This window comes from Emys orbicularis, chromosome 13 (assembly GCF_028017835.1).
Source record: "Emys orbicularis isolate rEmyOrb1 chromosome 13, rEmyOrb1.hap1, whole genome shotgun sequence".
In the NCBI taxonomy this organism is placed as follows: domain Eukaryota; kingdom Metazoa; phylum Chordata; order Testudines; family Emydidae; genus Emys; species Emys orbicularis.
In genome coordinates, this window is record NC_088695.1 from 31,161,620 (window position 1) to 31,178,981 (window position 17,362).

Consider the following 17,362-nt stretch of genomic DNA (forward strand, 5'->3'; position numbering starts at 1 on the left):
TGTGGGGGGATGTATGCACAGATAGATTTCTCAACTGTTTTTTTATTAATTTGTAGATCAACAACTGAATGAACTAATGCTGTCTCTCATCCCACAGGATCTGACAGGTGGAGGATTTGAAGAAAACTTGTCCACACTAGACTTGAAAGAGGGACTGGATTATCATCATTTCAACTGAACACTGAGGTACAGCAGTGAAATTGGTGCTTTATGTATCCTGAGTGATATGTATGTTAAAAGCAAAACTGTGTCCAGAGAGGGTTAGGTTTTGTAGTTAGTAATTTGAACTTCACCCAATGTATCTCTTCTAATCATTTATTCTTTTCTAAAGGCAGGATAAAGTTATACCTTTGATATCTATATTTACCAGTTGTTAATATGGCACATTACTGGCTTAGCAGTAAGTTTATAATCGTGATTCTTCCTGCTTATTATCACAAAAACAATAGTGAAAGTGCTATTTTTGTTGCTAATTTTAAGTGTACAAAATTTGTTACTGCTGCTTATACTCTTGGTATAAGTAGCCCATCCAGTATTATCCATTAGATTACAGAGCAAGCTGCTACCATAAGAAAACATTAAAGCCATAGCAAACAATGTACACAGCAGTTTAAATGTTCACAACAATGAAAGTGTTTAGAGACCTTGGTGACTCAGGTTCTGTCCAGAGTGGTCAGGGGCCCCAAGCCATTCCCTGGAGTTGGTTAATCTCCTGCTACTGACAACAGCAGCTGGTGTTTCCTGAGGTAAAATCTTTGCATTACTGCTTTGTATCTATGTGAACTGCTAGTGCTGAGGGATTAAAGAGGCCCTAAATTATGGCATCCCTGTGATTCAGGCGTTTTAGGAGTACAGTGTATATGGGAAGTGATTTGGAAGCCAGAGGGTAATGTATATAGATGCTCAGAGCTTTCACGCAGCCTCCTATTGTGTATGCTTAAAAATAAGTAGATTTTTTCTAACATGGAAGTAACATTTTTCTTGCACTGGGGACCTCAAGTTATAACTTTGCTCAAGAAGGAACTAAACCTCAGGTCAGCTTCTGCTTTAGACTATCCCTCAAGTGAAATATGCCACTTCGTGGTTTATTATATGTGAATTAACATAATCAAGAGGTAATTTACTTTACCTAGGGATTCCGGGACCTGAGCTTGACACATTAGATGGGTCTGATTCTAATTGCATAGCTCTTTATAAAACTTAGACCCATTTAAGGTTTCTTAAGTAGGCCACCTAAAATCACTAATTATTTTGGAAAATCTCTACTCTGGTTAAGTAACAGATATTTTGGTTGCTAGTTACGCTACTTATTTAATCACAGAATAAAGGGTTGTCTTAGTTACTGTTGTTCCCTTATCAGTATCTTTATCTTTCTTGTTCGTTGGGTGATTCTGACAGCCTGAGAATTGCATAGCACTGAGGGGCCATACAGTATACACTGTCTGCATGATACAAGGCTGGACGCCAAGAAGTGTTGCCTACTTGAATGTTAGTTGGTCTGAGCTGGTGTAATGGCTCACAGCACCCAGAGCCACTCCCTATCAGGCTGTATGTTATACCATCAATATACTCAAATTTAATACAAAAATATACTAAGTTCAAATTCTAAAGAATTCCAGCAAGTGCTGTCACTCTGTTTAGTAAAAGGGTGCTGCTGTCTTTGCTTCCTTGACCAGCTGTGCAGAATTTAATTATAAAATCTGTGTGGAGAAGAGTGCCTCCCCACCTCCAAAACTCCTGGTTAATAATGGTTCCTTTCAGAAAAGAGGCCTGTAACTTTGAGCCTGCCTCTCCATTTCCCTGCTATTGCCATGCATACCCTGTTTTGAATTGATTAATCATGTGCATCACTTCTCTCTTGTTCCCAGGACCCCATCCCTGCTTCAGTGTTTATAATTCCATGTATAGATTATCAATACTGAGACCCCCATTCCATTGCCCTCCCCAGTTGCTGATCATGTTCTGTGCTTCTGGTAAATATTTCTGATTTCCCAGTTACATGTAAAACAGCCTGAAATTGCAGTCTATGCCTACCAGCTAGAAGCTGAGGAAAAGGCTATTATAAATTCACAATGTTTATCCTTTGCTGCTCAGAATGTAATATTTACATGAAAAAAGTGGCTGTAGCTTTTTTTCTAGAATAGTACAGAAAAAGGTGTTCTTGGCTTCTCACACCATGGGATTGGTAATTAAACCCCTAAGGCCCAGATTTTCAAGAGAGGGTGATCCCTTCACTAGAATTTTGCATTGTCAGTTTCTCGTAGAGAGATGAAATGGTTCAATTTTTATACTCATCCCACTGATCTACAGGTGACTGCACAAAAGATCTCTGTAACTGCATATTATTTAAAACCAGATTGGGGTACTGAGCTCTTTTGAAAATCTGGCTCTAAATGGCCATTTTAAATCCAGCCTGCTTGAGTAGTGGCTTTGTTTTGATCTCACTCCAATTAGCAGCATCCCTAACTATTATGCTGCAGCAGATTGGTGTCTATTCATTGAATTTCAATTGTGACCAGACTTGGTAATCTCAGCAAAGCTAAAGATTGTGAGAGCTATGGAGACCAAGTTTGTCACTCATATAGGTGGGTCCTGTTCAGGATTGCATACTTTGTCCTGTCATTTTCCATGTCGTACCTGTTCTGTGGATTAATACAGGGTTTTGTGCTGCATGGCTGTGAAGCCAACCCCATTTTGGGAATATTACCTTTAAGAGCCAATGCTGAGGTTCATAGCACAGAGGGTATTTCTCATTTGAGTTTCATATGACTGTTTTTTAATGATGATTGAATATTTTTATACCACAATCTTTATAAAACGAAAGCTTCTGACAGTGTGGGGATTCCATTGGAGCTTTATCCATTTTGACCTTGATCCACAGCTCACACTCCTACTTCGGAACATACCCTATAGCAAATCTTCACACACACACACACACAAAAAAGTCCCATGCTAAGAATGGGAGTACAAGGATGAGAGTTGGTAATGAAACAGTAGTAGTATAGGGTTTTTTTGAGTCTACTTGGAAAGAAAAGGAAACATGTCAGGTTTATATAGCCACCTGCCAAACTGGGCTGCAAAGTTATTCTTACAGCCAACTATTATCTTCAGCTGGTACAATTCAAACAGTGGTTATACTACTTGCTGTTTGTTTCCAGTAGTGCCCATAACCATTCAGGTAGTGTATAATTGAGCAAAAAATGGTTGGTACACAACTTCCCACAAGGATAGGCATGAGAGAAGAGAGATGTCCATTCTAGACTGTGAAGGAACATACTCCTGTATTTCTGAAACCTAGAATTTTCCAAGCTACATCTCAATAATGATGAACCCTTCATAAGATTGTCAATTGTTTGATTATACTTGGGCAACAATTTAAAAGAAATATTTCTGTAAAAGTCTTTTCTAGATTCTAGTAATAAAGTGCTCTCTAAAGGACTAGTTAGTAATACATGATACAGATGAAGATTTTGTCTAATTCTGTTATCAGTGGAAATGGTCTATAGCCATGACTAACTCTAAAGTGCCAAGTCTAAACATTTTAGTAATCTTTTGTTTTTAGTTTAATTTTTCTGATTTAAATATATTTTGACACGTCTGTACTGATGTATTACAATCCATCTTAATTTTTCATAGATTTTAAATGAATGAGTTCACCCTTTTGTGGGGGAGGAGGTCCTGTCTTGTTACTAGTAATGAACTATTCTGTCTTGATTTGGCCCAGTGCTGTTTTTGCACCAAGCAAGGAACAAATGTTGCTACATGAGCAGTAATGGTCTAAAGGGATCTTGACATCTGTACCCTTAATCAGTGGAGATTTGAGATATGTCTGGGATAGGACCAAGATGCCACTATAACAGCAGTTTCCAAACTTTTTGAAATGCACCCCCGGAATTACAATTTTTGGTTGCGCCACCCCCAACCCAGACAAAAAGAGGTGAGTCAGGGGATGGAGGTTGCGCTCCCTCCTCAAGCCCTGCTATGCTGGGCTGAAGCCCAAGCTGCATGTCATGGTTGCTCACCCGCTGCAATGTTCCTCTGGGCATGCGCCCCACAGTTTAAAAACCTCTGTTCTACAAGCTACACAGCCACCTTCTAGAAGGAGTGGCATTTGAGGTGTGAGCCATTCCTACACCTGTGAAGGTAGGTCCTCAAGGATAGCGGGCCACTTCTTTGCAGTGTGTGTGTATTTGAGATCTATCCCAAAGTCATTTTGGTATGAATATTAACAAAAGCTAGTTTTCTGGGCTTGTTCACTTGTGCAAAATTGAAAATCATGCCACGCTAGCATTTGGATATTTCGCCTTCCCTTCTGCTTCAGGAAGAGAACAATTTAATACACTTGTCACAAATAATTCATATATTTAACTTCCCTTGTGAATCTAGAGAAAGAATTAGTATGCTATATAAACCCAGTCAAAAGAGCCTGTGCTATCTTTTTGTTTGTCCTTCTACTGTTGTATGTCACATAAGCTTAAAAATCAGTTTTCACACACCCTTCTGTTAGAGCAGAGCATGCTGCAAGTGCTTACTGTATAGTAGAAGAAAAGTGAGTGACAGGGTAGAGGTAGGTTTTCTCAACATCAAATGCAGTTATGGCTTTTTATAGTTGGCCTTTCTGTAGGGGAAAAAAATCAGCTGTTGTATCATTTCTTATTAGGTGCCTCTTTATGGAGAATGACTGGTTGCAATTTTGGTTTTGAAAATGCGGAATGAATTGATTCACTCTGTACAGAGAATAATGTAGTTCATCACTTTGTGTCCTGTGCTTGCACCCAGAAAAACAATGGGCTGTCTATTTTCAAGTGATGTCACATCAGTTGCAAAGTGCTAGTGGTATCATCAGTTAACAGTGGCTATTTCTCATCCACTTTCAGATCACCATGTTACCAACACTAGAATCATGGCTTGGGGAGACCTAGGTTGTTATTTTAATTACCTGTGCAGATACAACTCTACAGTTCATTTTTTTATAAAGTGATAGTGCTGCATGTATACCACAGATAAACAATTGGTTTGCATGCACCAATACTGAGAGTTTATTTTAGTATGTTGTAATACTTGTTTTGTGGAATTAATTTTTGAACATTAAGCTCAAAGCGAGCAATTTTAGCAGGTGTTAGTTTTGCTCGAGAGCTGGCCAGGTTCTTGGATATGCGAGCACTTATGTAGATGTTAAGTTAATTGGAGAACTGCAGCTTGCTTACAACAAACAAGGGTTTTTTAAATTGAACAAATGTTCAAAAAGAACCATCTCTGATATTCACAAACTGAATAATAAATGTGGTTCTTCTACTCGATAACCATGCCATTAATGGCATCTCTGAATTTGGATCTTCATGTTCAGAAATTGGCATAACGCACACATGAAGGGGGTGGAGTTTACATGAAACAACAAATAAAAAGGTTTACCTGTACTATCCTGTCAACTCTTAATGTAGCCTGCAATCACTGATCTATTTTAGAGGCCCAGGGGGCTGCTGAGAATGGATGATTGATTTTTAAAAATGTCTAACAGTAAGGGCAGTGGCTGAAGCACTGACCTGTCACCTCTGTGCTCCGCCGTTGGAAAAGTGAGGTTCTGCTTGATGTCTCTTGAATTCTACCTTATAACACAAAGTCACCACTCATTTACACTAGTCGACAGTCTCTGTTTATTTTAGGCTTTGACCTTACCCAGAATGAAGATGGTCTGCTTTTGCTTGCAGACTATAAGTCAGGGTTGAAGGCAATAAAAGAACAGTTTATTGAGAGAGGTATTACCATTAAGTATTACCACTCTGAACGGTTACATTATCATCTTAAATATTTGTCTTGACCACAAGCATTATCCACAACTGTAAATGTATAATACACAAGTACAAGCTCAATGATTTTAGAGGAGAGACACTAATTCAGGTTTACTGAGGGGAATGCAAGACATTGGCATTCAAAAGCAGCTCAATTATGACAAAGATCATGAGGACAAACTGCCATCTTGTGGCTACAGATAAATTTAAGAATTGAAAACATAATGGACCTTTGTTGCCTTCTTTATATTGTGGTCAGAGATACTGACAGATAAACAGCCTGCTTTTTCAGTGGTATATCTCTGTGTGATGCTTTTGAACACGTGCTTTTACTCTTTACGTTAATTTTGTTAATCATATTTTGTAGCTCAGTCAAACTCCAGTTTATCAAGATGCTGCAGCACAGATCACTTCCTTCTTCATGACGCAAGTGCCAGAGAGCTTCAGTTTTCAAAGCAACAGAGAACACTGACTGCATTACTATGCTGCACTCTACATACAGGAAACAAAAAAAGAAGAACTTATGAAATTCCTTTTAGGTAGGGTACTCAGCTACTTTTAATCCAGCTAATAACTGAATGCATGTTATCAACCAAAGCAAACTAAAGGAAAATAGGACTTTACGTTTTAAAAGTGAATTGTATTTTAACAGATGGTAAATATCACAACTGCTAGATTTAAAAAAAAAGACAGTTGAATCAACATTTAAAATATTATTCATCTGACACGTTTTTCAAAAAGATAAATAAAGTTCAAGTGGCTTGTAAAATGAAAATATTCAAATGTTATGCCTGGCTTTATCTAATCAAGTTTGTTATTTTCCTCTACTTTTATGAAGCGAGCTCTCAGAGAAAGGTAGAATGTGGTGTGTCTTTTTTCTCATACCCCCTCCCCCCTTCCTACTGAAAAGTGTTTGTGTCACTGGATTTCACTGCTGTGAAACTCGTCCACTAGTAATACACCGTAGGTTGCAGGTGGGATTGTCATTCTTTAATACACCTCTACCCCGATATAATGCGACTTCGGATATAACGCAGTAAAGCAGTGCTCCGGGGGGCGGGGGAGCAGGGCTGCGCGCTCTGGCAGATCAAAGCAAGTTCAATATAACGTGGTTTCACCTATAACGCGGTAAGATTTTTTGGCTCCCGAGGAAAGCGTTATAGCGGGGTAGAGGTGTACCAGCAAAAATGAAAATAAGCTTGCAGTTTACTTGAAAACTTCTATTTGTTCTAGCAAGTGTTTAATTAACATTACTAGAAAACATGCGTAGGAAATAGTAAAGCACCAAATTCTGCCCTAAAACCTTAATGACTTTGATGGGATACCAAAGGAAAGATTTGCATTACAGTATTTGCAATAATATTTTCACACACACACACATGTAGGTGCATCATATTATCTTGTTTATATCAAAGGATTCACTTTTCTTTCTAATCTTTCATCTAAGTCTCCAAGTTTTAAGAATAAAACTCACCCGGCTCTCAAGACAATTTTCTTACCAATTATTTATACCCTCTACATTTTGAAATGCTTAATCATAAAACTGATGAAGCAAAGAGCAGTTAACACTGATAGTAAAACAAGATTCTTAATCTCCCACTTCATTAAAACACCAGCTCTCACAAGTTTGGCTTTCACTTTAAACAAGAGTGATTTACCAGATGAGAACTTTAAGAATGTTTCTTTATCAAATTTACAAAATTATCTGTTCCAGTTGCTGTACAAATTAACTAACTGTATATCAGGGGAGTAAGAATCACTTCAGCAGCTGGTTTTCTTGGCCCTTTTACTAACAAATAACTGGTTTTTGTGACTTAATGTGTTACATGATTATTTCCATTCTGAACCTGGCTTCTTACAGCTCAACACAGTTGGGTTGTATCTCTACTTACAAACACCAGAGGCAGTTACGTCTTATCTGATGTTCCAGGGCTTGGCCACAACCCTTCCTCCAGTATGAATACCTCCAAAATTGTGGGGGAAATTCTGCATTTTAAGTAAGAGCTTAAGTATAAATTAACAGCAAATCCTTACTTCCCACAGTTTGCCCCATTTTAACACATTTCTGTATCACAATCTTTCCCCCAGTCTGGGGCATAGAGAGCAATAAATGAATAGGGATTGAATGACAAATGGGACAGAAGAATGTTACCCTTTCCCGAAAGTAAGTAGTGTTAATCTATTTTAAATCCACAGCTGAGGGCATGCTCCTGCTGACATTTTCTTCTGAAGAAGAATGAAGGGTCAAGCATGTGAGGTGTTGATGAATGACCAGGTAGCCATTTTACAGATTTTTGTTCTGGCTGCTGACCATGGAAGCGTTGAGTAGGTTCCAACCTCTTCTGCTGATGAATGTGCTTCAGCAACAGTATTTAATCTAGCTAAGAATGGATGATTTTAGATACTTTCAAGCACATGGATGTAACTTACAGGGAGAAGAATAAAAATGATGTTTTACTAAGCTAATTGAGTCTACTAAGGAATACTTGAACTGCTCTTCTCAGATCTGCCACATGGTGTTGAGACTTTGGGAAAAACAAAAGAAGAATTACCCTAGAGTCATCTGTACTCAAGATTAAGACCAGTCTTGTCCTCACAAAAGATGCATTATGGGTAGTATCTGAGAATGAAGATTTTGAAAACTCTTCTAGCTCACACGGTTGCAACGAAGAAGCATATCGTTATGGAAAAGGAATAAAATGCCATAAGTTTGATTGTGAGAGTCTTTGCATTGTAGACCGAATCTAGCTAGGGAAGAGGTTTGACTGCTGGTTGGACACATATGCTACTCTATGGAACCTCAATACCATTTGGTGATGTACCTAGAAATGTAGATGAGATAGTGTGTTGAATGCAAAGTGATTGCTGAAATGCAATAGAAAGAGGTTGCAGGCCAAGTCTAGGCCATCCTCTAAGAAAGCGGTCCTCAACCAGGGGTACACAGAGGTCTTCTAGGGGATAGGTACATCAACTCATCTAGGTATTTGCCTAGTTTTACAACAGGCTACATAAAAAGCACTAGCGAAGTCAGTGCAAACTAAAATTTCAGAGACACATTGACTTGTTTACACTGAAATGTAAGTACAATATTTATATTCCAATTGATGTATTTTATAATTATATGGTAAAAATGAGAAAGTAAGCAATTTTTCAGTAATAGTGGGCTGTGACGATTTTGTAAACAAGTAATTTTTAAGCACGCAAGACAAATCAGATTCCTGAAAGGGGTATGGTAGTCTGGAAAGATTGAGAGCCACTGCTCTGACTTTGCAATATTGAAGTGACAGCATTTTGTCTCAAGTCTCACACAGGCAAAAGAGATGGAGAACCTGCAAGTCTTAAAAACCTAGCTGTCTACAATGAGATGCAGCATACAGCTCTGGTGTAGGAAATCCTACCAATTGGGGAAATGGAGTGGAGACCTCTGTGGAAGCTCAACTATCCCAGCATTCTTGGTGTCCCTTGATCTTCTCAATAGTTGAAGTGGGGAAAGGAGAGATTTGACCATCTGTGAACTAGAGTCTAGTCCCAGCAATTTTTGGTCCGCTTCCCTGATGAAGAACTTCGCCTTTACATTTTGGCTGGATATTTTTGTTCAGAACTATTAGCTATACTTCAAGTATATGTCCCAATGCATGCTCCACCCTATTTGAGAATCTCACTGGAATATGGAGGTAAATGTCTGCTAGATCTTCCAGAAAGACTACAGTAGTCCTGAAATTTGTTTTCTTCATCAGGCTGTTCATACTCTTGCAGTCCAATACTCTTCCTGATACCTTTCTTCAATGATGATGATAGAAGAGAGCCCTGGAAGTGCCTTAAGGGACAAGCTCTATTACTTTTGGTGTGGTTTGTTTCTCATCTATTGAAGCTGCAGAGCCTGAAGCTCCAGATAATATTCATCTTACACTATCATCTCTCTGAACTGGATTGGAATCTGATGCCTGCAACACAGGATATCCTAACCTGGATCCTATTTTTGAAGGGAAGCAGGCCCTATCGCAGTCACTCTGTTCAGATTGGAAGAAGAGTTCCATAAAATCCAAACTCTGAGCCTAGGTGTTTCTCCTGGAACAGGAAGAATCTCTACTCTTACTTTTGCTGTGAATAGGACTGAAATGAGATTCTGCCCTGTCTGTCTCTGATCTCACAGGAGTAGGAAACGAATACTTTGTTCATATAATAAGTTACCATCTTATCAAGCTTCTCCATGAATGGGATTCCAACTAAGACTTTTGAGATACAGATAAATGTTACACTTGTCAGGGCTTAAGTCCAGAATTAGGGCCAGGACAACTGAGAGTCCATGCATCCTCTTTTTATGAATGCAGCAGCTACAGGTATTTCTTTAGGTATCAGTGAGTTCTTCTTTGTTCTGAGGGTAGAAGTTTTTAATTCATCACAGCAGGACACTGTAGCACTATCAAGCATGTGCTTCCTAGTGACAGTAGGGCTGCTGAAGAGGCTGTGAAGTCTGTTCTAAGAACGGCATCTATCTTTATGCCTGCAAGGTCCTTTAGTAAGAAAACTCCCTCTGCAGGAATTACCTGTTGCATCAAGTTTAGACAGTGAAGAGTGCAGCTTTGAGTGACCTTGTAGAATTTCAGGGCCTGCCACCTGAACCATTTTCTATGCCTCCCTAACAATTTGCATGAAGAAGGAATGAGGGGGGAGGACAAGTGTATTTAATATTTGTCCTTGGTTCTATTTAACCTGCTTATCCTGGTGGCCAACATCTTCCTCCCCGTTGTCTGACATATCTGGAGGAAAAGAACTTCTCTCATGCTTCTCTGGCTTAGGGTCACAGTGGTCAAAACAGAGTTCTCCTCCTGTGGAAGATGAGCTGTACTCAAAACTGTGCTGGCTTCATGCTGCATACTTCTGCAAATCTGGCCCATCATATGTACATTAAACTGAGTAAGGAAATTCTTTCCTAAGGTTACATGTCGTCACTTCTCAGGAGTGCTTTATTTATTATGAGGTTTTAGAATATAACTTTCCTGAATCTTTCAATACCTTTTTTGTCCTAAATGCAGAATCAATTTATAGGAAGTCATATAAGTCATGGAATTTTAGTTTTGCTATTAAATTTGAAGGGGAAATTCTTACCATTCTTTTCCACAAAACACAGACACACACACTGTACACACAGGCATCTGTGCTACATTATTTCATGCTTGCATTGTCTTAGTAAGTTGAGCTTTACACCAGAAGTCTGGAATGTTTTCAAGGAATGGGATTGGAGGGTTTTATAAAAAGTGTTTTAGACAATTCCATACATTCTGTACTTATGTCTTAGGCTTGTAGCACAATCCCATGGGGCTTGGATTTCTAGATGTCATTAACAAGTACAGAATATTTAGTAAAATAACTGATGCTTCTAATTTTGTTTCTTCAGGAAAATTCTATAGCAAAAACTCCACACTCTACCTTGGACACTAGTTGCGGTTTCGGCACTTTCATTAGGTCACAGAGATAGTTGCGCTTCTCTCTCACTAGTGGTAATTCAGCATCCCTACAAGGGAAGATAAGAGAATTCCTTTTAATGTTCATGCTTTCAGTCCATCTAAAAAGAAAATAATTTTTGTAACTCAATTTGTAACATGCAATGAAAAGAAAAGCTTAATGAACAGTTTGACAATACTATTTACTGTTTAACTGTATTCTTAATACAGTATCCTTTCAAAGTATAGTGAAACATATTTACTCTTAATAAATTCTGATTTGATTGATACAAAAAAAGTATAACATTTTTACTGCACTGCATTAAACCAGAGGACTCTTAACAGTATGTCTCCTAGAAGTGTCATTGTCCCTAAATGATTATTCGATACTGAAGGTATTTCCGAGCCCAAAATAAAGGGAAACCTTTGGTACCTCTGACACAACCATGTACATCATTTTGATTTTGTAAAGGTAGCCATGGTATATAGAGTCTCATACCCAGTGACTTAATTCTCTGGGGAGGACAAAAACTGATTCCAGTACTACAGAAAAGGGTACACACAATCTACATGTTGAATACCTCTGGCCTTTTTCAAAGATACTTGACAACTTTGGCAAGTTGCAAACTTGCTTTCAGCCAAAACAAAAGGCACATTTTGTTATATTATAAATTAAACAATTGTACCCTAAACCCATGATAGTTCTAACAGGGAGAATATTTCAAACATGCATATCCTGGTTATTGTCTTTTTTACCAAATATTTGAGGCTGGTTCAGCTTCCTGATGTCAACACAGATTTATTTTAATTCAGAAGTATAAAGTCATTCCTGTAGTGCCCAGAGAGTTTGAGAATTTTAACATACTCTTGATGATCCCCTGCAAGGTGTCATAAGTCTTCTTTAATAAACATTACAGTACATTCTTCAACTGCTTTATCTACCAAGTCTCCCCAGATGAAACAAGCGCACACCAACTACTCTAGAACTCTGTCTTAAATCTCAAAGTATTAGACGTGTATTTGAATTTGGGGTGTATACTAAGCACTGGACCAACAGAGAATAGAACAGGCAGGTAGCCACATGATTTTAGTGAGTACAGGGCAGGGTTCTGATGGCTAACTAATTTAAGACCAGGCCTGTAACAACCATATTTTCTGTAATGATTTTGATTTAAATATTCCTCTTTTAGTTTGATTACTTCAGTGACAAATTAATAAAGGGGAATCTACAATACAAACAACATTGTTCTCAAACCAGTTGCTTGTCTCAGCATTATTTCTGTATATGACGTAGCAACAGCCACTGCTCCCTCCCTTCTTCACAATTTATGGAGATGAAAGAGGGATTTAATGCCAAAATAGCTAAACAATCTTTAACTTTCTGAGTGAATATTGAAAGATATTAACACAAGAGGAGCAATTTCAAAAGTTTGTGGAAACAAATTATTTTAACTGTAGAGTTCATGTGGTAATTTAACCAAAATATAAGACTGAAAAGAAAGACTGAAAGATTCTGCAAATCTGAGAAAAGCTCATATAGTAGTTCTAATTCTGCACTGAAAGATTAAGAAAAGTAGTAGCAGCCAATCATTATACTGACAGCTTTTAAATACTGACACATCATTTACTTTAAAATCTATCACCAGTCAGGAATTTCAGAGCAGAATGAGATTAAACTGTGGCATAAAATAATTCCCCAGAGTTTCAGATCCAGCACCATTTAGCTTGCCAAAAACAAGCTGTGCAAACTGAAAATCTACTTAAGTTCATGCAGAACAATTATCCAAAATCAGTGACTAACGCCAGTGTGTTTTTACATGGCGTCAGAGTGCCCTAAGTCTACTTGTTCCTTGAAGACATCAAAATTCACTAAAATGGGAGAGTTTGGAAATGTTTAAGTCATGAACACATCTATTGTAATACAATGATGCGAACATAACTTGTTGCATTGACAGAACTAAGGAAAAGGGCATCAAATGGTACTCAAAGCAAATGAACTAATTTATCTTTTAAGCAGTGACACCTTTAAAACACCTATCCTGCACCCTCTGTGGATCTAGAACTATATAGTCAGAGTCTTTATCTCTCCTAATGATTAATATTTCAGGCTCATTATAATGCAACGCTACATAAAGCTGTGAAAAAATGAACATTTAAGCATAAATATAATCAGCAGTTCTTATAGCATTCAGTTTTCCTATAGTCATGTGTTTCTATTCTGTTATTTTATTGCAGTGGTTCTCAAACTTTTGTACTGGTGACTCCTTTCACATAGGAAGCCTCTGAGTGCGACCCCCCTTATAAATTAAAAACACCTTTTTATATATTTAACACCATTATAAATGCTGGAGGCAAAGCGGGGTTTGAGGTGGAGACTGACAGCTCGTGACCCCCCCTGTAATACCCTTGCGACCCCCCTTGAGGAGTCCCGACCCCCAGTTTGAGAACCCCTGTTTTACTGTGTGTAAGAAGACTGCTAGAAGTCCCTTTTTTCACCACTAGGTGAATTTTAAGTGAAAGACTACAACCAGAAACTGAGCCCACACACTACCTCTGATTGACTCTTTTACTACCTTTGGGTCAGTGATAACCCACTGCACCTGGCATGAACAAGACAATGTTGCCATTACAGCAGAGCATTTGATACAAGAGTTCTTCTAATAAGAGTAACAGAAATGACTCAAAATCCTGGCAAGTAGTTGTGGTACATTCAGCTATATTAATTCACGATTGTATGCAAGGCCTTCTTTCCAGAAGAGATTTAATGACAAAGACAACAGAAGGTAGTTTAAATTATATTATTAATGTAATTACTTAATTGATACTACAATATGAAAGTTCCACTGGGGAATGTCAGATTCTATTTCAAAATATTTGTTTGAAGGAGGTTTCAACATTTCTGAAGCCTATATTTCATAGGAAAATATGAGTAATTCTTCTCATGATGACACTGTTCAACTCTTTGCCCACACACCACCCCTTTCTCAGAGTACTGCAAGTGCTCAAAAATGCTAAGAAAATGGGTCTGCAATTGAAGTTTGTCTGTTTCCACAATCCTTTTCTTTTTTGTATCACAAAGAACTGCCAGGATTTCCTCCCCTTTTTTATTAGAAATTATGGGTATTTTAGTAAACACCATTGGACAAGTAAAAATAAAACTCATACCACATTTATTTACCACCCAATATATAATATACAAGCTTTCAGGGCAGGAAGGTCCTTTTCAGCAACACCCTTTTTGGCCTAAAAAACATGTATAAAGCGATAAGTGGATCTTGTTACAGATACCACGTCGTTTACAGTTCCTTTTCCACTTTTCCTCATGAACATATATTTTATAGATATGAGAATTATTAAAATTGGCCTTATTATTAAACATTTCTCTAACAATGAATTCACTTACCAGTTGGTGTCACTAAGTACTGTCATGACCTCATCCAGAATATCAGGATCGACAATATCACTGTAGGTTATCAACATTTCATACGCTTGACTGGCTGTTGTTTTCCTTATCTAGAGAGAAGGCAGAGAGATAATTTTTAGTTGCTGAAAACAGTGAAATTATCCAGACTGCTACGTAAGAGCTACGTGTTAGTTACAGTTGTTATTAACAGTATTTTCAGAATACTTCAGTGGAGAAAGTTGTATAAATGTTCAGAATGCAGAACTGGGAGTGATATTCCTGAGTCTGCCAGTGATATGCTGTGGAACCTGGGGAAAGTGACTTCACCTCCCTGCTGTAATTTGCACATTGATATTCTAGCATTTCTTCTGTATCTCAAAGAAGTGTTGTGAGTGTAATGTTTATTAAATGTGTGGAGCTCCTAAGATGAAATCACTTATTCAGAGATGGCTATTTGATGATTTATGTTCTACTTTAATACTTTGAGCTCCTCAGACGGAAGATGCTAAAGAATTGCAATGTGCTTTACAAATAGTACCCTCACAACAAATCTATGAGGCAGAGAAGTACATCCCTGATTTTACAGACAGGAATGCCAAGGGAGAGAGTCAAACAGGCATTTTTTTTTGGCAGAACTAGCAATATAATTTGGATTTTCATATGAAAAGTCTCCTTAATATTCCCTGTAGTTCCCCAAAATGTGGCTTAAAATTCTGAGTGTTATATTCTATAGATGCATACTCACTTATTCATTGTAGAATATATCATGTTCTTCTCTAGCATGTTCATGCAATGTTGTAGAACACTACTGTACAGACAGATATACTTGCTTTTAGGGCACCAAAAAAAAGGTTCATATTATTTGCCTTCTATTCTGTGCTGGTATATACTTAATTGTGGACAAATTAGCCAAATACACAGCCAACAGTCTAGAAGACAATACATTTTTAGATAATCTAACTGTTCAGAACCATAAATACCTTATTTTCTACTACAGAAGACAGGGAACCTCCCAGCTTGTTTGGAAGTAATTATTGCAATAGGTGATGCTTCCCAATCTGCTCCATCCAGTATCTATTCAACACACACTGCCTTGCTTCATCAATGAAGTCCAAGCATTGATCAAGGCACCTGGAGATCCCTGTAACAGCTAGTCCCTATCTCCTGGTATATGTAAGGTCCAAATGACTCCCTTTATGCCAGCATGGTTCCTCATCCATCTACTCTGGCACCTCTCAGGGCAGAGAACAAAAACAGAAGGATGCAATTTGAAAGAACTTTGAATTTCTTCACTTTTGACTTGCATAACAACCTCAGTGTTTAAGCAGAGGGATTTCTGCACTTACTTGCTTATTTAAATATTGAGTAACTAGAGGCCACAAAATACTGTCTCGTGGGAATATGAAAGTATTATTGCAATACGCTACTCTGGTTTACCATGTAAATACCTGTTTAAAACATTTTAAAATCATATATTATTTACACAACAGATTATAATGACTCCTTTACAACTGTTATATCACCATATACTGTGTACTGTAAATATAGATTTTGGAAGGTACATTAAGCATATGTAGTAATATTACTTATGAAAACTATGTCCTGTGCAAACACAGTAGGAAACGTCGTATGTTAAATGATTCAGATGACTGTATTTTTGAAAACAGCAACAGTAATTAAATTTCTTTTTCAAAATCTAAGCCACTTTGGAGTTATGAGACACAAGATTACACTTGAATATTATTAACCTCATCAATTTAAAACAGTCTAAACTGATTCTTTTTTTTTTTTTTAGATCACCCTGGGTTTAAGATTTTGTAAGCTAAATTTCAGCCTACATTCAACTTTTACTGCTAAGTATTGTTTAGGGTTGTTGGTTTTTTAAACATTTATTTATGTTTAAAAAGGAGTTTGTTTTTATAGGAAGATACATAGATAGCACCCCAATTCAGAAAATTACTAAAGCAGGTACTTAACTGTAAGCACATGAGTAGTTCTACTCAATTCCAATGGGACTATTCACATGCTTAAAATTTGGCATACACCATACTGAATGGGGACCTAAATCTGCAGAGAGATAAATAGGTAACTGATAATAGGTAAGATGGGTATACCTGGGTAGTTACTGATGATACTGATAATATGTTAATATGGTATTTAAAAATACGGGATTATAATGAACATACTGACATACAAGCTGTGTGAGCAAGTTTCAAAAGTTCTCAGTGTTGGTCTAACTCTGCTCCCATTGAAGTCAATGAGAATTTGACCATCATCTTCAATGGCAGCAGACTTAGGCCAAAGGGGTGTGCTTTTGAAATCCCCATCTTATGCTGTATTTAACAGTTCTCACTGGAGTTGGTTTAGATTCTTAGATTTAGTATGGACTGTTTGCATTTTAAAGTTACACCAAAGATCCTTGGATGAGTGTCTTTATTGTATAGTTGCAGATCTGCAATTTTAAAAAAAGGCATTTGTTTTTGAAATGTTGCCATATGAATTTACTTTCAGGAGGTGAATTAAAATTATGTCTATTTATTTATTTGTATTACAAAGGTCATGACAGATGTGACGATTAACCTGATTAGAAAGTTTGCAGCTCCATCACTTCCTTTCTGGGAGTGACTTCTCCCCTCTTGGAGATATAGGGGTTGCACCTCTCTTTTAGTTTTCTTTGATCAGGATGTTGGTCCCTTTTTCTGAGGACAATGCTCCCCTTTGAGTCT

General features: G+C 37.6%; 2 protein-coding genes across 2 annotated transcripts in view; one reads left to right on the forward strand and one right to left on the reverse strand.

Annotated features, from left to right (window-relative positions):
• B3GNTL1 (UDP-GlcNAc:betaGal beta-1,3-N-acetylglucosaminyltransferase like 1) overlaps positions 1–6,197 on the forward strand; it is a 342,640-nt gene extending 336,443 nt beyond the window's left edge. Inside the window, exons 12-13 of the mRNA XM_065415053.1 lie at positions 98–186; positions 6,157–6,197. Coding sequence (XP_065271125.1) covers positions 98–178 — 81 coding nt within the window. The 3' untranslated portion in view covers positions 179–186; positions 6,157–6,197. The remainder of the gene's footprint in view (positions 1–97; positions 187–6,156) is intronic.
• A 35-nt stretch (positions 6,198–6,232) lies between these two features.
• Positions 6,233–17,362, reverse strand: part of TBCD (tubulin folding cofactor D) — a 252,882-nt gene continuing 241,752 nt past the window's right edge. The window contains exons 37-39 of the mRNA XM_065415052.1: positions 14,637–14,746; positions 11,220–11,304; positions 6,233–6,281 (exon numbers count right to left, since the gene is read on the reverse strand). Of these exons, the coding sequence (XP_065271124.1) occupies positions 6,270–6,281; positions 11,220–11,304; positions 14,637–14,746 (207 nt within the window). The 3' untranslated portion in view covers positions 6,233–6,269. The remainder of the gene's footprint in view (positions 6,282–11,219; positions 11,305–14,636; positions 14,747–17,362) is intronic.